The sequence below is a fragment of the Labeo rohita genome, chromosome 2, assembly GCF_022985175.1.
Source record: "Labeo rohita strain BAU-BD-2019 chromosome 2, IGBB_LRoh.1.0, whole genome shotgun sequence".
Lineage (NCBI taxonomy): Eukaryota > Metazoa > Chordata > Actinopteri > Cypriniformes > Cyprinidae > Labeo > Labeo rohita.
The window spans coordinates 5,564,130-5,589,148 of NC_066870.1; the positions used below are offsets into that span (position 1 = coordinate 5,564,130).

The 25,019-nt window shown below is 37.1% G+C and overlaps 2 protein-coding genes across 3 annotated transcripts in view; both read right to left on the reverse strand.

Moving 5' to 3' along the window:
* Positions 1-546: 546 nt before the first annotated feature.
* Positions 547-6,649, reverse strand: si:ch211-252f13.5 (uncharacterized). Its single transcript, XM_051128412.1, has 4 exons — positions 5,967-6,649; positions 5,234-5,760; positions 2,814-2,880; positions 547-2,057 (listed from the first exon to the last, which is right to left on the reverse strand). The coding sequence occupies exons 1-4, from the start codon at positions 6,496-6,498 to the stop codon at positions 547-549; spliced, it is 2,637 nt and encodes an 878-aa protein (XP_050984369.1). The 5' UTR covers positions 6,499-6,649.
* Positions 6,650-15,760: 9,111 nt separating this feature from the next.
* Positions 15,761-25,019, reverse strand: part of abi1b (abl-interactor 1b) — a 31,233-nt gene continuing 21,974 nt past the window's right edge. The window contains exons 6-10 of one of the 2 annotated variants that reach the window (XM_051132497.1): positions 22,684-22,781; positions 21,470-21,682; positions 20,615-20,701; positions 19,134-19,319; positions 15,761-17,337 (exon numbers count right to left, since the gene is read on the reverse strand). In XM_051132497.1, the coding sequence (XP_050988454.1) occupies positions 17,162-17,337; positions 19,134-19,319; positions 20,615-20,701; positions 21,470-21,682; positions 22,684-22,781 (760 nt within the window). In that variant the 3' untranslated portion in view covers positions 15,761-17,161. The remainder of the gene's footprint in view (positions 17,338-19,133; positions 19,320-20,614; positions 20,702-21,469; positions 21,683-22,683; positions 22,782-25,019) is intronic. The other variant, XM_051132503.1, reaches the window with a different exon arrangement.

A 25,019-nucleotide genomic window follows, 5' to 3' on the forward strand; every position in this document is an offset into this window, starting at 1 on the left:
TTATAGTAAATTTTCAGTAAAAAAAAAAATTACCCATCGTTTCGCTAGATAAGACACTTCCTTGCTGAAAAAATGGCATTGCTGGTCGCCAGCACAATGATAGACCAGCATAGTATGCTGGTTTGCTGGTGGACCAGCATGGAGTGCTAGTTTGCTGGTGGATGCTGGGGATGCTGGTCTGCAGGTGAACCAGCATGGAGTGCTAGTTTGCTGGTGGACTGACATGGAATTCATGCTGGTTTATGGATTTTTTTAAGCAGGATTATTCTTTGGCTTGGATTATGTAGAGCCCTTTGAAGCTGCATTGAAACTGCAATTTGTGACCCGTTGGCTCCCATTGAAGTCCACTATACAGAGAAGAAACCTGGAATGTTTTCCTCAAAAACTTTTTTTTTTTTTGGTTTTAAGAAAGAAAGATACAAACATCTTGGATGACATGGGGGTAACTAAATTATTAGGAAATTTTAATTCAGGAGTGAACTAATCCTTTAAATGCATAAAGAGTGTAAACAGACCAACATGCTAACTTGATGTCACGCTAGCGGATCATGCAGCTGTCCAAAGGATAGACATGCTACTTCCGGCATCATACGCAATTTGGTTGATGCGCCCTCTCACGCAGTCCACTGTAGCGAAGATCACTGTACCGTTACGTACCTGGAACGATACCCTCAGTCCCACACTTGCCCATACACTTCCCTCTGGCATATGTCCACCAATCTGCTGAGCTACAGGGGCTGGCTGAACCCCCTGAGAGCCACTCTGCTGGAGCAAGGTGAGTTTGATTAGACTACAAGAGTGGATAAGCCGCAGATCTAAAGCCACACTTGCTGTCCCAGCTTCCCGAAAGATGAAGTCTCTGTGATCTTTGCTTCCAGCAAGTGCAACTTGCGGAACCGCTTCACTTGTCTGATGGAAGAACAAAGCTTTATTCCGCACTGCACCAGAGGGGAGACCTTTCCTGGACACGGAGGCTGACAAGGCAGTGGACACGGCTGAAGGGATCCACACCAGACTGAGCATGCTAATCCCAGAGTCGTCGCCAAAGTAGCGCACATTGCACTGTGCAGGTGCGAGGATCTCAAAGGTGAGCATATCCCCAGAATCCACAGTGGTGGCTGCCGACAGAGATATAGATGTGTCTCTGTAGTGAACGCCAGACTTGAATGCACGGGTCAGCTCAGCGCTGCTTCCATTGTGGTTCACGTATGCAAGTAAGTAGAAGCCCTCGGAAATACAGGCTTGACCCATGGAGTACAACGCTTGCTGGAGGACAAACTTCACAGTGCCACTTTCTCTAAAGCGCACCCCTCGATTGTCATGGGTCAAACCAACCATGTAAGGGTCGGAGATGGATGACGTACGGAAAGCAGGGCGGTAGTTGGTGTGGTAGTGTGCAGAAGCAACAGCCTGAGCAGTCATTGCAACCGCTCCTGTGTCATGGGATAACCAAAGCAAGCTAAAAGGTGAGATTAGGCTGCTCTGAAGATGCACATCTTCACTGTCTTGGCTACATTGGTTGGTGGCGCTCTTGAGAGAAAGGTAGAGTACATGACCGGGCTCCACAGAAGTTGCTCCACTCACACTGGCGCTCTGTAGAGATTTTCCCTCCCGCTGTTCCAAACGGACACCACTCAGATCCCGAGCTTCATCTTCACTGGCGTTCAGTCGTAAACATGCTTGAACAAAGCTGCGGCAGCTGTGTTTTAAAGCGAGGTTATGATCAACCCAAACAAGCCCATGCTGATGGAGCACTATCCAACCATCAGTACAGGAAAGAAGGCCTCCGTCACTGTTACCACGGATGTGAAGGTGCTTATCAGAAAACTCACTACCCTTAGCTAGGTCAACGTTACCAGACCAGGAAAGTGAGAGTTTGCTTTCAGAGGGGCTGGCGCACACGGCATCACTCAAGGCTGAACATGGGGACGTCATTGGCTGAGAATCGCATTCTGTACAGGCTTGACACTCCTCCATCTCAGAGTTGTAAAAATAAGAGTGCCCACATATTCCGGTGGCTGCTTCCCTCTCTGACATGCTGGAGCAGCGAAATCCCCCTGAAACAATGCAATATGGTTAATCTCTTAGAAAATAAATCTTAAAAGGTTAGGCTACCCAAAAATGAAAATTCTGCAATTACTCACCCTCATGTCATTCCAAACCTGTAACACAGAGGTCTCAAACTCAACTCCTGGAGGGCCGAAACTCTGTGGAGTTTAGCTCCAACCAGCTCCAATTCACACCTGCTTGGAAGTTTCTAGTGATCCTGAAGACCTTGATTAGCTGGATCAGGTGTGCTTGATTAGGGTTGGAGCTAAACTGTGCAGAGCTGTGGCCCTCCAGGAATTGATTTTGAGACCAATGCTGTAACACCTTTGTTCATCTTCGAAACACAAATTAAGATATTTTTGATGAAATCCGAGAGCTTTCTGAGCCTGCATAAACAGCAACGCAACAACACTCAAGACTCATAAAGGTAGTAAGGACGCCATTAAATAGTCCATGTGACATCAGTGATTCAATGGTATGTAAGCTGCGAGAATACTTTTTGTGTAGCATAGCTTCATAATATTACGGTCGAACCACTGATGTCACATGGGCTATTTTAAGGATGTTGTTACTTCCTTTCTGGCCCTTGAATGTGTTTATGCAGGGTCAGAAAGTTCTTGGATTTCATCAAATATATCTTAATTTGTGTTTCGAAGATGAACGAAGGTCTTACGGGTTTGGAACAACATGAGGGTGAGTATATTAATGACAATGTTTATTTTTAAGTGAACTATCCCTTTAAACAAGTCCGGTAGCCAACTTACCTGGTGTGTTGAGGCACTGGTTGCGTTCCTTGCATAAGTTTGGTATCTCTAGGCATTCGTCTCTGTCCTGTTGGACAATTATAGTGGTTACCTTGTATTTGTTAAAGCTGCTATTAAATTTGACAACAAGCTGTCACAGCAAGTGTTGCAACTCATGTATTTGTTTGCATTAAATAAATCAATTGTATTTGATTGCACTGTGATGAGCCTTTATAAAGAATTACTTAAAAAAAAATCCTGATAATTTACTCACCCCCATGTCATCCTTCCTGTTCATGTCTTTCTTTCTTCAGTCGAAATGAAATTAGGGTTTTTGAGGAAAACATTTCAGGATTTTTCACCACATAGTGGACTTCAGTGGTGCCCAACAGGTTGAAGATTCAAACTTCAGTTTCAGATCCCAGTCGAGGAATAAGGGTCTTATCTAGCGAAATGATCTGTCATTTTTTAAAAAAAAAAATTTCATACCACAAATGTTGTCTTGCACTAGTGTTGGGCGATAAGCTAAATTTTCATATCGTCTTATCGTCAGCCTGTGAGATTGCGATACACGATATTATTGTGACAATTTATTTAATTATTTACTTGCTTAGTTTCATTGCCCGAAACCAGCTCCAGCATAAGACTAAATACAGGCTAATGTTTTAAATATGACTTAATTTGTATTTAACATAATAACAATTTAATAGAAATATTGTTACTGTTATATAAGTTACTAATTATAATGCTCACAATTCCTTATTCAAAAAGCAGCTACAGAAAACGAGAAAGGAACATTAACATTATCAAAGAAATCATCACTGACTAGCCTAGCTTAGTCTAGTGCTTTGATACATGATACTACGATCTATTGACACAACTATGGGTCAAGCTATCTTGCGCTAGCTTGACCCATTACGCAATCACGCAGTCAAGAGGACATGTAGGCGTAAGTACTGAAGAAATTTTGTTTTTTGAGGAAAATATTTCAGGATTTTTCTCCATATAATGGACTTCATTGGTGCCCCGAATTTGAACTTCCAAAATGTAGTTTAAATGCAGCTTCAAAGCGCTCTAAATGATTCCAGCCAAGGAAGAAGGGTCTTATCTAGGGAAACGATCTGTAATTTTTTTTTTAAAAAAACTTTTTAAGCACAAAAGCTTGTGTAGCACAGGCTCTGGAATGCGCGTCCACGATGCTATGAATTAGTGATGGGTTGTTCTTGAACGATTCTTTCATTTTAAATGAATCTTTTTCACATGTGCAACATCCTATTAGGTTCTGTCTTGGAATTAGTTCACCTGTTTCGAGTCTTTGGGTTTTTCGAGCCGTTCGTTCATCTTATGGGGCTGTCACGTGATGAATGAATGACTCAAACCCAAAAACTTGTCAGATAAGAGGTGAGGTGAGCTTATCGTACACTAAACACCAAGGTAAACAATGAATTAATCTTTTCTGTTTCTTATAGCATTATAGTTTTGTCTTGTTTGTAGTGTGATCAACATTTCTGTAAGCAGTAGATGTGTTAGGGAAGTAACACATAACATTTTAATTATATTTTGCTAAAATGAACGAAATGACTCGAAAAAAGATTCATTCATTTTGCAGAACGAGACTCAAAGGTCCAAGTCAGTAAAATGATCTGAACTTCCCATCACTACTACGAATCATGTGTAAGTTCATCGTCTGTGTACTGAGTATGGTGAAAAACTCCATCTTATTTTCTCCTACAACTTGAGAGGAGGACATTGTTGTACCTTTTTGTTTGTAAACAGCATTTACAAACTTACTTGCACTTTCTTAGTCTTTGCATGTTCGCTTTGTAAACACTGGGTCTGTAGTTCCTCCTACGTTATGCGTGACCTTTCAAAATGATTCAATAGTACGTAGCGTCGTGAACGTGCATCCCAGAGCCTGTACTACATGAGCTTTTGTACTTAAAAAGTCTAAAAAAATTTATTTTCCGAAAAAATGACCTATCGTTTCGCTAGATGAGACCCTTCTTCCTAGGCTGGGATCGTGTAGAGTCCTTTAAAGCTGCATTTAAACTACATTTTGGAAGTTCAAAATCGGGGCACCAATGAAGTCCATTATATGGAGAAAAATCCTCAAATGTTTTCCTCAAAAACCATAATTTCTTCACGACTGAAAACAGAAAGACATGAACATCTTGGATGACAAGGGGGTGAGTAAATTATTTGTGAATAGTTGTTCTGGAAGTGTTGACCTCCATTGAAGTCCACTATATGGAGAAAAATCCTGAAATTTCCAAAAACTTAATTTCTTTTCGACTGAAGAAAGAAAGACATGAATCTTGGATGACATGGAGGTAAGTAAATCATAAGGAATTTTTTATTCTGGAAGTGAACCAATCTTTTAAATTTACATAAACCTCAATGACAGCATATTGCTACAAATATTGCTACAGTAGAAGATGTACCTGGCAAATCCTGTCAGCATGAATCGAACACTGAGCCACCAGAAAGAATCCCGGAGGGCAAACAGTGCATTTCTCACAACGTGGTCGGTCTGCACTGAAGTCGCAGTACTCATCTGCACGGCAGGATCCACAGCTAAGTAGAGGTCTGTCAACGTCTGTAACACTAGCATCCATGTTCATCTTATGCATTGTGAAGGCCTCCTGAGAAAAGGTTCTAACCTGGGATTGGAGGCCATCCAAATGGCTCTCAATGATACCCTGTGGGCCTTGTACAGAAAACTGCTTGACGGTGTCAAGAAGAAGGTTGTATTGTGTCTTGACTTCCTCCATCTTTTCAAACATAATCCGTTGTTGGTCCAGTATTTCTCTTTGGTGGGCTTGTAGAACATTTTGCTGTTCTCTCAGTGTGTTCTGAAGTTGCTTAACTTCGGCTTGCTGCCCCTGCAACTGGGCCACCAGTTTATCCTGACCTTTTGCCAAGTGCAAATGCAGCACCAGTGCATCTTCAGAATGGACCTCATTCGTGCCTGATCATAATTTAAGAAAACAATTTTTTGTTGAAATGACACTTTCGATTTGTCACATTAAATTGATAACATGCATGCTTTAATATTACAAAAGTGACATCCAACATGTAATCGCTTTCACATGTTTTTGCAGTTTAACAAGTGTATTACCTCTTTTCCATAAACTGGACTGGTATCATAAAACAAAGCACTTAATCACTGTTTACCTGGTTTGATGTCGCATGTTAACTGAATTCCAGTTGACGGCCCCCCTCGAGTTCCCAACTCCGGAAATTCCCCCAATACTTGCTCGGCTCTGTCCTGCATATGGACAAAAGAAAGTCTGCTTCTTCCAACATCTGACCCTGTGGTGCAGGCATCTCCGACGCAGGAATGCTGTTTGGGATCTTGTCGCATCCTTACAGGTAGTTTACATCCAATTCCCTTGCACTCCTTTGTATCATTATTTGATGTTCTTGGCGAGCCTTGACAACCTCCTCCCGTGCATGGGTTGAACACCTCTGCCGTGATGGTCTTTGGGTTTACTTTCGGACTCCCAGTCCGACTGTGCTGCGGATGTATTACTGTGTAGGGAACCGATGGGCGTCTTGGAGCATAAATTGAATATCTGCTCTGGTGATCAGGTGATCTGGACGGAGACCTTTGGCAGTGCGCTCCTGTGCAAATTTCAGGTGTGCTTTCAGTGTCTCGTCCACACATCATCAGACAGATGAGAAATATAAACCTCTGAGTTTCCATCGTAGCTTGTGCACTGTGTAACAGAAAAATGCTAAAGACACTTAAACTTGGGTCTCTCGTAATCCAAAGAATGAGTCAGAGCGGAGCCAAACACATTGTCCACATGGTCAGTTCCGACAAATGTTTCCAAACTGTAAAAGCAAAAATGTGAATAAAACAAGCATTTTAAGCGGTTATATTGTCTGTCTGGAAGGGCACATGTGCTCTGAAACCTGTGCTGGAAGTTCTGAGGAAATGTCTATATGTGGCATTCCACACGCTTAATTGGCAACAGGTTTCGCCAAGCCTCAGTTAACCCATAGAGTTCCCAAACATGATGCTTTTTCTTTTAAATGTCAGCTTTAACTCGCAATTTATGAAGAATTTCAAAATCTAATCCATATTAGGTAAATGTAGAGAATACAGCTTTATCATGGTGTTTGATGGACACAAATGTTCATCATAATTCAAAGTGGAATTTTAATCATCGCAATTCTCATCAATTATTATTATTTATTATTGTTGTTGTTTTGGTTTTGCATTACATCAATAAGTAGCCCAAAAATGAAAATTCTTTGTATCTAAAGAACATGTAAATGACATACACTGCTGTTCGAAAATTTGGGATCAGTACGATTTTTAATGTTTTTTTAATGGAGTCTCTAATCAAGGCTGTATTTGTTTGATCAAAAATACAGAAAAAACAGTCATATTGTGAAATATTATTGCAATTTCTAATGATGGTTTCCTATTTTAATATACTTTAAAATATAATTTATTTCTGTGATGCAGCGTTGAATTTTTATCAGTCATTACTCCAGTCTTCAGTGTCACATGATCCTTCAGAAATCACTCTAATATGCGAATTTATTATCAGTGTTAAAAAAATCACAGTTATTATCAATTAATAATTGTCAAGTTAAAAAGAACAGTTTTTATTCAAAAATGAAATCTTTTCTAAGATTATAAGTCTTTACTATCACTTTTTATGCATTTAACACATCCTTGCTGAATAAAAGTATAAAATAAAAAAAAGAAAGAAAATAAATTACTGCTGAGTAGTAGTGCATATTGTGACACAACATTTCTATTTTGAATAAACACTGTTCTTTTTAACTTTTTATTTACCAAAAAATTCTGAAGCTAAAGTACCACAGGTCCCAAAAAAATAGTAAGCAGCCCAATGTTTCTAAAATTGATTATAAATCAGCATATTAGAATGATTTCTGAAGGATCATGTGACACTGAAGACTGGAGTAATGATGCTGAAAATTCAACTTTGCTTCACAGGAATAAATTATATTTTCAAGTATATTAAAATATGAAATGGTTCTTTTAAATTGCAATAATATTTCACGAAATAACAGTTTATTCATGTGTTTTTTAATTCTCTATTTATTAAACATTTTTAATTTATAACTTTTTACAGCAGAGCGTGAGATCTGCCCATATACATAAAAAAAAAAATAATAATAAAATGAAAGAAAAAAAGCAAACAAACCCGGGGGATACAGTGCAATATAACAAAACAATCTTAGCGTACTCTTAAAATACTGGTACACAGCAAGTATGACGATCTAACTGGAGAAGATGGATCCTATTTATGTATTCTTGATGAGCATAAGAAACTTATTTAATAAAAACATAAAAAATCCCAAACCTTTGAAAGGTAGTGTATATTTAACATTTTTCTCAAAATACATCAATGGGAATATATCATCATTTGAGCTCTTTAACATGCTAGTACAGGGTTAATTCTATGCTTAAGCATGTGTAATTACAAACAACATCTTTAATTACAACCGACATGTGTTTGTTTTCATCTGCCAGCTATAACCTGCTGTGGGATCATTTAAAGCTTCTGGTGTTACTTCTGACAACCACCAGAACAGCTCCCACACGTATACGTCTAGTCATGCACACCTCTTAAATGCAACTGATGTGTAATTTTGTATGAATGAATTACATGTTTGCGTCCTTATTATGTTCTTTCATGTAACAGCTACTGTTTGATCTGCCAGATGCACTGCGTATAGACCTACAAAAGCACACTAAATACTGAATATAGTGACACAACTTTGTGATATAATAATATTTGTACTAATTAGTATTTTTATTTTTACATTTTTAAACCTAAGGCCTCTGTTTGGTCATTTAAATGGTTGAATTTGAGTGTTTTCTCTGTAATAGTGCCTGCATTTTATTCCCAGAGCATGTGTTCAACAGAGGCTCCAAAACACCTTAACACGGGATCTCGAAGATTCCCCACTAGAACAGACAGATGTTGCTGCTGAGCTCTTGGCAACACAGGAGAAACCAGACCTGGCTGTTTACATCCACTGTTTTCACTTTCATATGGTAACAATAGATGTTGTCCCCTCTCTTCAAAGTACTCATTAAAGCCTAATGGATGTCTGTTTTTGCCTTGCATTTGCAGTCAATATATTCTTTTTATATACTGACTGTGTTCTTTGCATGACTGCATGGTAAAAAATAAAACTGTATTATATTTTACAGACTTGTTTTGGAAATGATTTAATTGAACAATCCAGTGCATTTTAGTTTCAGTTTATTGTACTAAAGTTCGTCTCACATTTCTTATATTTGATGACTTGATTCAGCTATAATAAAATATTAAATTATACTGAGCCGTAGCATTATATATGATGTGGTGGACAAGGCAATTTACAAATTGTGCCATGCATCACAAAGTATTCTGTTCCCTAACTGATTCACTCACTCTACTAAATTACACATCTTACTTTGATATTTAATTTTTAATTAATTATTGTAAGAAAACCCTGGGCTAATTTCTATTCGAAAATGTTTATTCTTGTAAATGCAGTTGGCATGCTCTTTGTTGCTCTCTGAAAGAGCACTGATGAAAACAATGTCCCAAAGATTCATCAAAATAAATACCAGATTATAAAGCTTCCTTTCTATGTGTATTAAAGTAAGATCCCTCCCAGCTATAAAACCGTTTTCATCAGAAATTCGGCCAAGCCTTAAGCTTGCACATTAAGTTTTGCTCATAAAACTGGAATGAAGGAACACAAGCTCTCATGAACTCTCTTTCTAAATCATATATAAGACAACAAGGCAGCCTGTGCATCCGGTCCAGAGTCCATATGTATTTTACAGAATTGGTGTAAACTGCTGTCCCACGACCAAAAAACACTTTTAAAAAAAATTTAAGAATTCAAATCTTAGATGTTTACTAAAATCCTTCTATTGTCTACTAAAGCCCACAATAATATTTAAAATATCAATAAGCTTAATATATATATATATTGTATATATATATATATATATATATATAAAAATCATTGTATATGCTGGAATCACAGACTAGGCTGCATTTGAGCCTGCAAGGCATTTTGAGGGCACAGCATCATCAAGTAAGTAACTTTAACAAATGTTACAGTATCTACTGTAGTTGTCCGCTAGTAACAGTTTTATCAGTCATTATCCGTGTTTCGCCATTATATCCTGTTTACTACAGTTAGTGGATCAGGGGGCTCTGGCTTGTGCGACTGCTTGGGGGCGGGGCCAATTTGCATATTCATAGATCCACATAAAGTAAATGAGGCAAGGGGGGTAGAGTTACAAGCTGTTTTAAAGACGTCCACTTCCAAAACAAAGATTCACATATAATGTACTTCATCCAAGATGTTCATGTCTTTCTTTCTTCAGTCGTAAAGAAATTATGTTTTTTGAGGAAAACATCTCAGCATTTTTCTCCATATAATGGACTGATATGGTGCCCCGATTTTGAACTTCCAAAGTGCAGTTTAAATGCGGCTCCCAAATGCGGTTGTAAATGATCCCAGCTGTGGAAGAACGGTCTTCTTTGTATTTAAACAAATACAATTTAAATACTTTTTAATCTCAAACGCTCGTCTTGCCTTTCTCTCCCTGAACTCTGTGTATTCGGACTCAAGACAGTTAGGGTATTTTCTCCCTCAACTTCAAAAATTATTTCAAAATCATCCTGCATCGCTGCAGAAGTACCGACCCAGTCTTTGCAAAGTGAACATGCAAAGAAGATCAAACACCCTTAAAGGGGTCATCGGATGCCCATTTTCCACAAGTTGATATAATTCTTAAGGGTCTTAATGAAAAGTCTCTAATATACTTTGATTAAAAATTCTCAATGGTTTTGTAAAACAACATCCTTTTTACCTTGCCAAAATCAGCTCTGCAAAAATCATCTTATTCTAAGGGGTTGTTCCTTTAAATGCAAATGAGCTCTGCTCACCCCGCCCCTCTCTTCTCTCTGTGGAGTGATGATCTTGTTTACTTCAGCCAAGTTTAGCCACTAAACTTCCTAACTACCACATTATAAGGAAAGGTGATCGCAAAGATTCATAAAAAACACTTATACACACTTCTGCTGTAAGTGAAGCTGGATCATGAATGATTCATGTGAACATAGACGGATATATGTAGATCTGGAGGCGCATTCCCTTCACAAACAAACGTAATCCACTGCATCTTCAATGGCTCAGATGTCGGGAGTAAATGACGACCACTATGTTCATTATGTTATTACATTACATTACATTATTACATCCAGCAACACAACACCTCAATCGCTCGGAGATATTCTTGTCTGACTTACATCCCTGCTCCGGCATCAGAACATGGAAAGTTACTGGACTGTGACAGCTGGTCTGAGGTAAGACGCTCATGTCAATCAACTATTGTGGGAGCGGCCTCTGTGGGTGTGACGCCACCACGACAGGCATCTGAGAACGGCTCGATTTGAAAAAGGGGATATTATTTTTACAGATTAATTAAAAACCACTGCATGGATTTTTATCATTATAGGGTAGATTTGTACATACACTGCCAACACACATTAATGTTCAAACAACATGAAAAAGTGAACTTAGCATCCGATGACCCCTTTAACAAAAAAGGTAAAACAGCAATATAGGATGATTATGAAGTTGAGGGAGAACATGAGATGGGAGTTTTTTGACATACCCTAACTGTTATGAACGGGAAAAAAACAGTCCAGGCAGAGTAAGACAAGACGAGTGTTTGACATTAAAAAGTATATAAATTATTTAATAATAAAGTATTATTTTTATGAAAATAACTGATTGTTTCACTAGATAAGACCAGCCTTCTTGTCTGGGATTGTTTACAACCGCATTTGGGATCGTTTGAAACCACATTTAAACTGCATTTTGGAAGTTCAAAATCGGGGCACCAATGAAGTACTTTATATGGAGAAAAATGCTTAAGTGTTTTCCTCAAAAAAACATCATTTCTTTACGACTGAAGAAAGAAAGACATGAACATCTTGGATGACAAGGGGGTGAGTACATTATATATTAATCTTTGTTTTGGAAGTGGACTTCTCCTTTAAGGCATGAGAAAATTATTTTTACAAGAAAAAACATTTAAATATGTCATTTTGATGATCAAAGATTAGTTTTAAGGGATAAAAATTTTGACTACAGGGGGACTATTAAAAAAAAATTTTTTCTTTATAATTTCTTTGTAAATGAAACTGTATGGAAAAAACGTGTCCCGCATTTTAATGTCCCTGAGACTTTTTAACTACACCCCAAAATTTGATCAGGAAATATTTATGTGTCCCCTTTTTCTAATATAAATTCTAATATAAATAGTTTTCAAAAGTCTGAAAATCTGTAACTTTAAGGAATGTCACTACTGAACACCTTTTTTCTGCAATTAAGCACACTTTTTTGGGAGTTATTCCAAAACATTTAGATTTTATATGTGTACAACTGTTCAAAACTGTGCTAGCTAAACATGTGCTGATTAGCATATTTGAGCTAGCTTCAAAAGTACCTAAAATTGTCACTACCAAAACAGTCACGGCTGAAACCTGCCATCATTGTTTTGGTAGTGACAAAAGGGAACACATAATCCTTTATTTGGGAGAAATAAACAAAATTTTAATAAAGTTATACTAATTTTTAGGGGGGGGGGGGGTTGTATGATTTTGTAGTGTTTTAGTTATGTGAGTTAAAATTCTGTAATGTGATGTGGTTGCTACCAAAAATACTTAAGTTTGAAATCAGTATGATCAACTTTTTGCCTTTTACAAAGAAAAATTGGATCTAACATTTTAACACATTTTGTCCTGCTTTTTGTGTATTTATGTTCCTAAGTTTAGTACTTTTGTATGTGCAAGCCCTGATTACAGATGAAAAACTAATATTTCACATGGTCCAAAATGTCATGCTCATAGCTCTCAGTTTCCCATATGGAATTCCAGCTGTGAGCACACAAATTAATTGAGGAGCAAAAAGCGGCCTGTGGCTGCTTTTAATTTTGAGTTGACAAATATTAGGTTTGTCACAGAGGTTTAGGTGATGTCACAGAACAGTTATTTTACTGATTTTTTTCAGCAGGTTTGCATACAATTCATTTAAAAAGTCTCTTACAGTATTGAATTTACCTAATGTTTTAATCTAAATTAGCATCTTTATGCAGTGATCGCTTTAGAAAACAAAATAAGGCATTGGAATGCTGTCTGAGGTTTCTATGCACATATATTCCACTTCTAGTGTCATACACACATATTGTCAAAATGAAAACATATATTTTACTTCATTAAAAGGTAATCAACCTTTTTATCAACCTAAAATTTATAGAATCTTTTAGATATCTTTTATATATATATCCTCTTCTTTATAGGAGGAAAAAACTCGCTACAAGGTTGGGAATCAGTGTGAGGATAGAAAATAATTTTTCTTTTTAGACCCACATCACCCTCTGGTGTCCATTTAGATGAAAAGATTCTCTCACTGATGTGGTGGAAATTTTTGATGGAGAATGAAGTATTTTCTTTAAAAGAGTGGCAAAAAAGTGTTTTTAGGAAGACTGAATTTTTGTGTATTCCTTTATTAGTTTTACTAGGTTTTTTTTTTTTTACTTTGTCTTGTATCCTGCAGCTTGGAAACAGATGTACTAAAGATTTCACAGCTAGCTGAGACATTGACAGTAGATTTTAATATCCTGCTAATATCCTGGTGCTCATTGGCAGAGCTGGATAGTAACTGATTACATGTAATATGGATTACGTAATCAGATTTCAAAAATTAAGCACTTGTAATTAGATTATATTACATATTAAAATGCTCGTAATCAGATTACGGTTACTTTTTTTTTTTTTTTTTGTTTATAAATTACATGATTACATATTCACACAATAGCTGTAAATTATTCATAACGCATCGGTTTTGCCTATCCATAGTCGACAGGTTTCCTGCAAAGGATTACATGTCAAATCTAAACAATGCAAATTCCTTCCAACTTCTGGTGAACACATTTTGATTTATCATTTAACCATGTAATTATATGTCTCTAGGGGGCTTTTTGTTTTTCAAACAAATTAAAATGCACAAATTCACATAATTTACAGTGTAATCCACTAACAGAATGAGCGCTCAAACGTTTCTGTCAGCCAAACCCCTTGTTTATTTCAAATATTTATTTGAAGTTCTCCTGAGGTTAATTTAACAACACATTTACATGTTCACAGTTCTCTCATGTCAGGTAATGTTTATATTGACATGCAGATAAACAAATAAAGTATTACTATTTTTAAGTCTTTTAAGATGATTGAAAACTAATTTTGAAATTAAATTAAATTAATTAATCAAATTAAGTTTCATTTGACATTTTAATTAATTATTAGCTTTTCATCAACTCAAAACTCCTCCTGCAGTTCATATACAAACCCCAGTATGGGAAACCCTGTCATAATGTGATGTTTAATACGCTTTATGATGTTGACAACAAAAAATGGAATATACAGTTGAGGTTAAAAGTTTACATACACCTTGCAGAATCTGCTAAATTATTTTACCAAAATAAGAGGGATTATAGAAAAAGCATGATATTTTTTTATTTAGTACTGACCTGAATAAGATATTTCACATAAAAGACATTTACATATAGTCTGCAAGAGAAAATAATAGTTTAATTTATAAAAGTGAGGACAACTTGTGCAATGATTACAGAAGGTTTGAATGCTCACTGATGCTCCAGAAGGAAACACAATGCATTAAGAGCTGGGGGGTGAAAACTTTTGAAATTTGAAGATCAGGGTATATTTTACTTATTTTGTCTTCTGGGAAACATGTAAGTATCTTCTGTAGCTTCTGATGGGCAGTACTAAATGAAAGAAATATGATATTTAGGCAAAATAATTCAAGCATTGTTTTTTTTCTTCTGGAGCTTCAGTGAATGTTTGAACCTTCTGTAATAGTTGCATATGAGTCCCTCAGTTGTCCTCAGTGTGAAAAGATGGATCTCAAAATCATACAGTGATTGTTGGAAAGTGTTCAAATACACAAAAATGCTGAAAAAAAACTAAGAATTAGTGGGACCTGAAGGATTTTTCTGAAGAAATCAAGGACAAACAAGGGACTATCACTAAAAAAAAAAAATAAATGTGGATCATTCAGGTAACAACACAGTTAAGAATCAAGTGTATGTAAACTTTTGAACAGGGTCATTTTTATGAATTCAACTATTATTTTCTCTTGTGGATAATATGTAAACATCTTTTATGTGAAATATCTTATTCAGGTCAGTACCAAATAAAAATTAACATGCATTTTGCATGAACCCTATTTTGGTAAAATAATTAACATTTGTCAGATTCTGCAAGGTGAGAGATGTGTAGATGTTTGACCTCATCTGTATTTCCTTACAAGTTAGGTTAAAAGTGATCCAAATACATGTGTAATCCAATAGATTACATTATAATTTTGTCATGTATTTTATCATCAGTAATTGCCTACAATTTTTAAACAACCTACCCAGCACTCATTGGTGAGTTTGGGGTAGTGATAGTAACATGTATTGAAATCTTTCACAACAGTGACTACCAAGTAAATCCTGCCAGGGACTGTTGGTTAAAAATCTTATTTTTATGTGTTTGTGTTGAAATAAAAAAAAAAAAAAAAAAAAAAAATAATTTGTCATCCAGCACCTAAACACATCTGCCACACAATGTGTTGCACAGTAGAGTGCTTTATTATAAAAAGAGACTGTACATAAAAAGAAAAACAGATTATATATACAAAACGATAATAGAGATTATATTATTTGCAGATAATCTGCAAAGAAACATTTAAATTACAGATCACTTGCACATCATATGACAAGGCCTTGCAATGCTTAACATTAAGTGGTCATTGTTCAGACAGCTCTATGTGAGTTACATTCTCACAGATATTTCATTGGATTAAATAAATTAAAACACTGCTCGCCTTCAACAGCAGTTTGAGACGCTTCTAAAAACCAGAAACCAGAATCATCTTGATGTTTGTGCCATGCTAACAGTTATGAGCTCACATTCATCAGTACTATACACTAAACTTGATTCCCCCCCCCATGAAATCTATGGATTATCATCTAAACTCAGCAAAACTGGTCAAAACAGAAAGACAAATTCAGCTTTGCATGGTTCCCCTACATGAAATATACAATGACAAAAACTGATTTTGCTACTTTTTGTAAGAAATCTGAATCCGTGGGCAATGCTAGAGACTGGTTCAGCTAGTGAGCCAGCGTCGCCCGCTCAGTGCAACATAATAAAGTTCACGATACTTCAGCAGTTTTAACAAAAACACCATCAAAGACCAGCTTGGCACAGTTTAAAAATCACAGTATATGGGTGAATCTCATGAAAACATGTCTAGGTCACAAAAGAAGAAAAAATTGTTTTGCATAAAGGAAACGAAGCCTGTAGGACCATCAAGAATTTTTGCATGTAATTTAGGCAGTTTACTTTTTTTATTTTTTTTTTTTTTTATAATTTCCATTATTGATTATCATTACTGTAAATACATATTTTTATACTTAAATCAGCATAAATTAATGGCAGTAGAAGAAAGACTACCATAATGCAGACAAACTATTTAAATAATATATTATTTTGTAACATTACAGCAATGAGATGAGACTTTTTTTGCATTATGGTAAGTAGAATTTTGGGAAAAATTAATGCTGAAATGCAAAAAAAAAAGGCATCATTATCTAGGAGGCAAAATATAATTTGTTATTAGCATTTCTTTTTTCGTTTTGAGGTGAAATGTATAAAGTGTGGACATGTTCTTGACAGGTTCATTACTGCATCTGTCTTTTCCCTCACCTTACAGTCATGAGGTAAAATTATAGAAAATATTAGCAAATCCTGAAGGCGAAATGTAGGTAGGCGTAATTGTCTTTTTTATATTGTTGCCTAATCATTTTCCAGGCATAATAATGACATTCAAACAATTCTTCCTCACGTAAAGGAAGAGCTTGACAGTTTAAAAAAGAAAAAAAAAGAAAAAGGTTTTTGGGAAAAACAAAACTAACTAACCCTAGCTGACACTTGGCAAATACGGGTCTCTATACAATGACAAAACACGCACAAAAACAAACACTAGCAACAGCCTACAGGCAACGTCTCACTGTAATATATGTACAAAATACATGAGGCAACCTAACCAGAAAGCACTGAGACTTGTTTCTTTTCATATTCTTGGTTGAGGCGATACAAGCCCTGTCTCCTCAAAGAGTGAGCACTGCAGATGCTTGGATACATTGGCGATTGGACGAAAACAAACATTCAGTCATATCCTAATGCACTTTGCAATGTTTGTAACTGATTGGCTGCATTGTATGTTGTGTCTGGGATTTAGCATTAGTCAGCGTAGTGCATGATGGATTCGACGTAGTTGCCAGGAAACAGTCCGGTCACACCATTACACACGCCCTCGAACCAGCCATCATCATTTTTCTTGATGATGTAGATGATGGCACCCTCCATGAAGGACAGCTCATCATCTTTGTCCTTTGTGTAGTCATAGATGGCTACCACTGAAACAGAGGAGACAGTTAGAATAACATGGGTTAAAAACTCTATCTGTCTATCCATCCATCCATCATGTCTATCCATTCGTCTATACATAATGTCTATCCATCCGTCTTTGTCTAATTATCCATTTAACTGTGTCTATCCATCCATCCATCCATCCATATATCATGTCTATCCATCCATCTTTGTCTAATTATCCATTCAACTGTCTATCCACCCATCTATCCTGTCTGTCTAATTATCCATTTATCTGCTCAACTTTCTACCGATCTGTTTATCTATCCATCTGTCTGTCTGTTTATCTATACGTCTGTCCATCCACCTATCCATTTGTCTGTCTATCCATTCATCATTGTCCAATTATCCACCTGTCTATTCAACTGTCTATCCACCCAACAACCCTGTCTATTTGTCTATCGGTCAACCTATCTGTCTACCTATCTGTCTGTCTCTGTCTGTCCATCCATCCATTTATCTATCACCTATCCATCCATCCATCCATCCATCCATCATGTCTATCCATCCGTCTTCATCTAATTATCCATTTAACTATTCACCCATCTAATTATCCACCCATTTATCTTGTCTGTCTGTCTGTCTATCTATACAACATGTCTATCCATCCACCTATCCATTTGTCTGTCTATCCATCCGTCTTTGTCCAATTATCCACCCATCTATTCAACTGTCTGTCTATCCACCCAACAACCCTGTCTGTCTGTCCATCAGTCTACCTATCAGTCTGTCCATCCATCCATCCTGTCTATCCATCTACCCATCTATCCATCTCGAGTCGTCTATACATCATGCCTATCCATCTGTCTTCATCTAAATATTTATTCAACTGTCTGTCTATCCACCCATCTATCCTGTTGGTCTAATTATCAACCTATCTATTCAACTAACCATCCATCTATCCTGTCTATCTGTATCTATCAATACAACATGTCTATCCATCCACCTATCTATTTGCCTGTCTATCCATCCGTCTTTGTCTAATTATCCACCTATCTATTCAACTGTCTGTCTATCCACCCAACAACCCTGTCTATCTGTTCATCTGTCTACCTATCGATCCATCCATCGATCCATAATGTCTATCCATCCACCTATCCATCTGTTTGTCTATGCATCCTTCTTTGTCTGATTATCCACCTATCTATCCAGTTGTCTATCCACCCATCTATCCATCCACCTGTCTATCTATCTGTCTATCTATTCACCCATCCATCTATCTATCCATCCATCTGTCTATACACCCATCTATCCCGTGTATCTATGTATCCATCCACCTATCCATCTGTCTGTCTATCTGTCCATCATCAGTCTATCCATCTACCCATCCATTTGTCTGCCTATTTATCTATCCATCCATCCATCTACCCGTTTTTCTGTCTATATATCTGTCGGGTTATTTATGTCTACCCTTCATTCTATCTCTCTATCCTGTCTATCACCCATCCATCCACCTACCAATCTGTCTCTCCAACCTTCTTTCAGACTGTCTTTCAGTCAGTCTATCTGTCTGATTATCCATTTATCTATCTATCCACCTATTCTGTCTATCCTATCATTTGTTTATCTGTCACTCAGGTAGTATTCATCTATCTACCAACCTATCCATCTGCATCTTATTTACTGTCACAATTGGAATTTAAAAGCCATTCTCACTTCAAAACTCTTTTAAAGAATAAAAACAATAAAAAAAATGAATTAAAAAGAACTTTGACATAAATCTGATGGTCCTTTACTGAAAGAGGAGAAAACGGCAACTCAAAGACAGAGGGCGCTCTCTGACCTTTCTCTATGTAGGATTTTGGGGCCCAGTGGGGGTCTCCATCAGCATAGGGGTCATTGTAGTGCACCAGAGCTGCATCTTCTTCATCATAATCCACAGGTGGAGGTGGAGGGGGCGGAGCAGCTTCTTCAAACATGGGTGTGTCCTCAGGTAGAGGAGGAGGGGGTGGAGACGGGCTGTCTGTTACTGAAGGACAAAGGAGGAGAAAATCCTCACTATGACATCTTTAATGACACAATTTAGGATGATTTCACACCTAGCACTTTGTTTCAGAACCTGGCACATTTCCCCCACTTTAGCTTGGTTTGTTTGGGCATATGTGAACACGGCAATCGCGCTCGGATCCGCGTCAAAATAATCGGCCCGAGATCGCCTGAACGAAGTGGTCTCGGCTCGACTGAAAATTAATTCTGGAGTGGTTCGAATGTAGTGAGAAAGCAATACAATCCAATGGGCCAACGAACCAGGCTATCTCACATTATATAATGGGTTATTACAGTTCCGTGAAAAGCAATAGCTTTGTTGTTTTGCTAATGCCGCTTAAAATGAACCTGTGAATGTCTGTGTGTGAGCATGTCTTTGCCATATAAAACCAAAGCGCGCCTTTTCATTTTATAATGCTGTCTTATTGCTCTCTTTGTAAGAGGTGCATTTAAAAAATGAATAAATAAAAAAAATTCTCGACGAATCCTGGACTCCTGCTTAAAATTACAAATTAATATAACGACAGCTGCAAAAAAAAATAAATAATAAAATGTACAACAATAAGCCCACAAAGCTTTTGTTGTTCCATCCTGACGGATGACAGCTGAGCACAATCCTGGAAAATAAACCTTGGAACTTTGACCAATGAGAGGACAGTTTTCTCGCGTGACTTGTATTAACACATTTGGTCCATTTAGAAACTTTGCCATGTGAAAGTGAACCGCACAAAGGATAAAAAGCAACATTGTAATAACGTTATTCCCTGTTTCGGAACAAAGCAATCGATCTACAGGTGTGAAAGCACCCTTAATTTAAAGTCAGAATCCTAAATGTATAAATACTTCTTGTAATATTGAAAATGGCATCACGTGTGTATACTATAATTCCTCAACGGATCAATGCTTGTTACATTCTTTCTGTAATAAAAACAGATGCCAAGAATACATCTTTTGAAAACGTCTTTTTTTTTTTTTCATCATGATATCAAGACTGTTTTACCACTCTAAATATTTTTGCCCTTCAAAAATATCCAAATTAATTTTAACTTAGAAATTAAAAAGCATGTTTATCAAAGAAGAGACTTATCTAAGTCACTGTATGTATGAAATGTATCTTTGAATAAAATTTTATCATAAATATCTAGATTTTAATAAACACATTTAAAAAAAAATCTAATTTTTGGATCAGAGAACAATTCAGACAGTGCAGACTGCAGGTAGGTGAACAGAGACCATATGTGAAGGTCTAAATGCTATGTTTCTGTGTGCATTACTCACTGTTCTCCTGAACTCTGGCCACAAAGCCAGTGAGAGGAATCTGGGGCGTCAGCTGCGCCATGGGAGGAGGTGGTGGAGCGACAGACACTGGAGTCACACACAGTGCACACACATTCATACACATCCAGCCAGCCAGCCAGACAAATGATAACAGGCAAAAAAACAAGCCCAAAGAGTTACACACAGACAGAAGGTAAAAGCCGTTGTGAGTTATTGTGACATGAAGAGATGAATAGCAGAAAAGCAGGCAGATCATCGGTTACTAGGTCTGCTAGTTGCTAGTAACCTCATTTATTACAGAAAAGTGATTGGTGCTGCTAGTGGCTAAGAAATTACACATATTGTTATCTAATGCAGTGACATTCAGGCATTTTAAAGTGCAAATTAAATGGATAGCTCACCCAAAAACAAAAAATTAGCTGTTAATTTAAATTAACCTCAAGCCTGTAGGTGACTTTTTCTTCTTCAGTAGAACAGTAAAGAAGCTTTTTAGCTAAAACCGTGGTCCTTGGTGATTCATATAATTTAAGTCAACGGCTACCATCCCTTTGAGAGCCAAAAAAAGTGTATTAGGCAGCACAGAGCCACGGGTCTTAATTTTTGTGTTGCCTGATATGCTTTTTTTAGCTCCTAAAGTAGAAATTGATTTGCATTATATGAATCAGCAAGGACCAAGATTTGAGCTAAAAATCTGCTTTATTGTTTTGCTTATGAAAAAAAACACCTACATCTTGGATGGCATGAGGGTGAGTAAATTAACAGTAAAGTTTTGTTTTTGGATGAACTATCCCTATAAGTGACCAAATACTTTTTAGGGCCACTAAATATCTCTCCCTAGCGTGGAACTGAACTCACTTGTGTTCTGGGGGTATGTGGGACCCCCGTTCAGGTGGGGTTGAGGCACAGAGAACTGCGAGGAGCTGGCAGGGGCGCGCCGGTAGGTGCCGGTGGCTGACACCATAGAGGCGGAGGAAGAAGTGGTGGAGGAATTGTGTCTGGAGATCTGCCGGGAGATCGTTCCAAACTGAGACATCGGGATTGGGCCCAAACCTGGACCTGGAGGAACTACTGCAGACAGGACAGAGGAAAAGGACAGTCACATTGCCACTAGGACTGGGTGGTATGGCCAAAAAAAATACTGTCACAATATTATTTTTCCATATTGATTATTACTGTTATAGTCCCCCTGTAGTGAAAAATCAAGATTTTTATGTAGTTTATTTGTCTATGTGGTGTTTTTAAATATGCTTTTAGACAAACCATGTCCCAGTCCATTCATCAACACCACTGCTGAGTATTTTCTCCTTAAAACTGTAGTTTCCCAAAGCCTGTCCCAGAAATGCGGTTTGAAACAGCCCTTTTTCTGCTACGTCACAAAATAAGTAACCAATCACATCAAAGGATAGATTCCTATCATTAGCATGCAAAGTATACCAATAGGATTATCAGCACAAAAGCAAACATTAAATAGAGCATTAAATAGAGCAAAACCGCTAGGCGTTATCGCTAACTTGAAAAATAACCTGCAGCAACAGTGTAAAAGTAGCCCGGAGTCAGACGCACCTCTCCCGCTTTGCCATCTGCACTTCACTCGCATATGCTCACGGGCACGGACTGGAATCACAAACTAGGCTGCCTTCGAGCCTTCAAGGCATTTTGAGGGCACAACATTGTCAAGTAAGTAACTTTAACAAATGTTACAGTATCTACTGTAGTTGTCCGCTAGTAAAAACAGTTTTATCAGTCATTATCTGTGTTTCACCATTAGTGGATCAGGCAGCTCTGGCTGGTGTGACTGCGTAGGGGTGGGGCTAATTTGCATATTCATATCCATGTATAGTAAAGGAGGCAAGGGGGGTAGAGTTACATTCAAGCTGTTTTAAGGCATGAGAAAATTATTTTCACAAGAAAAAACATTTAAATATGCCCATTTTGATGATCAAAGATCAGTTTTAAGGGATAAAAATTTTGACAACAGGGGGACTTAACATAATTTTTATCATCTTGATATGATATTGTTCACTGCACAGCCACTGTGAATGGCCACTGTGAAAAATATGAGTGGTCACCTGGTGCCATGCTGGGAGGGGAGGGTGTTGGCACAGCCAAAGGGATTCCCATACTATTACTGCTGTTCTCTCGACCACCGCTGCCTCCACTGCTGCCACTGAAATAAAGAAAGACAATCGGCTTACAAAGAGCTATTAAATTAACAAGCTTGCAATGTCATAAATTCAACAAGTTACACCTAGTACTTATAACTTATGTCACTGTCTAAACCATCTGCAACTTGAATCTGGAGAATAAATGTGATAAACCAGAGGTTAAGAAACAGTTTGCTTTTATTTCTAACCTTATTCAAACTAAGCTTTCCTCAGTGAGAATAACAAGCCCGCTGGGAAAGCAATGACAGCGGCGAATCAAGTTTATGAGCAAAGAAGACCTCCAGATTTATACTGGAGTATGATAGAATTTAATTAAAATTGGTAAAAATTACCAATTAATAAGCCATAACTGCACTGAAACTAAAATTTAAGTTTAGGGATGTAAATTGCACCAACAAAAGGTTAGAAACACATGGAAGCTTATTTCTGGGCCTTTATTTCACTTTATATCTCACAATTTAGAGTATTTCTTTTAACTGCAACTTCTACAATGAAACCTAGCATTCAATGTTCAGTGCAGGTTCTGATGGTGTTCTTAAATTCTAGCTCTATATTGAATTAGGCATTTTTGACTCCAGCATACACTGCCCTCCAAAAAGTTTGGAAACATCCCTGGCAAAGTGTGGTTTTGGAAGATATCAGCATAAATCCTTATTGCAAATACATTAAAATAACTTGACATTATCATTGAATATCAGCAATAATAATTTTCATTTTGATTACAAAATAATGGTAATATATACATGTCAAAGTCAGACATGCCCCTTTGCCAGCTGTGATGCCTGGTTTCTGGTTTAAACTTGGTCCAGGTTTTTCAAAGATTTTTGGGTCAGCACACCTTAATAGCTTCAACAACTGATTGCCAATTAAGTTTAGAATACAATGAATTTATTCTCAGATTATACAGAGCTGTAATAGCTGCTAATGGTGGATGTTTTGATGAATCGAAAATGTACGTTTTTTTTCTATGTATAAACTGTTTATGGTATAAAATATGTTTCGTAGTTTGTGTTGTCTCTTATCAGTGCAAAATTATCACAAATTATAAAGGATTCATGCCAATATTGTCCAAAACCCCACTTTTCTAGGGCGTTTCCAAACTTTTGGAGGGCAGTGTACATTACCATTTGAAAGTTTGGGGTTTGGTGAGATTTTTAAATGCTTTGGATATTCTTATTATAAAAACATGTGCTGCTTATAGGTGAATCCTTATAGGAAAATCTGCCCTTTTCTGCGTTTTAAACACTATTATCGGGTTACTGTAATCAGATCCCCAGTGCATCTACCAACCCAGAAAATGTAAAAAAAAAAAAAAGGACAGTCCAGTAACTTTGTTTTGATAAGCCATTTTGTGCAAGCATATAAAAAATGAGCACATCAGACTTATTATATTACTGCCCCTTAATCTGCACATTTCCACAAACGTCATTTTGTTTTTGCAAGCGACAACATTGTACCAGTTCTTACGACACGGCAAAAGTTCAATCAAAGTGTGTTTACTGTTCTGTCAATGGCTGTACAGATGAGCACAGAACACTTTTTAGAGTCCCAGCCTCAGAGGAGACAAGAGAGCAGTGGATTTATTGATTTATTTACTGTACATTACGCTGCTGCCACACAGATCTAATATAATCGTGATTTCTTTCCCAGCTGTTTACCTTCACAGACATAACTGACTGTTTTTGTAACTCCTGTGTTTTTTAACATAAACTTGTGAGACATTAATAAGAGAAGTTTAGTTTAGTACTCACGTGCTGTGTGACAGCCGCTTTCTGTGCGCATACTTATATCAGATGTTTAAACTAATATTGCTTAAAACTCAGCATGATAGGCATGATAATCAAAACCAAACCACAGATGTCTTTTAACAAAGTATCTGAGGTAGAAGCTGTAAAGGCACAGCTGTATTTTGAAAAAAAGGGAGCTTATTTGCATTTAAAGAGACATGCACGAAAACAGCGTGTTTTTGCTTGTACTCAAAATAGGCATTTTCAAGATGATATAATAAATGATCTGTGGGGCTTTTTGACCTGAAACTTCACAGAAACATTCTGGGGACACCTGAGACTTATATTACATCTAGCAGGGTTGGGGTCAATTCAGGAATGAACTCAACAATTCCAATTCAAAGAAGGAAATGGAATTGGAATTGGAATTCAACAACAATTACAGGAAACAGAGTTGGAATTGAATTGGAATTACAGGAAGTGGAATTCAATTCAGGGAAATTCCACTGAATT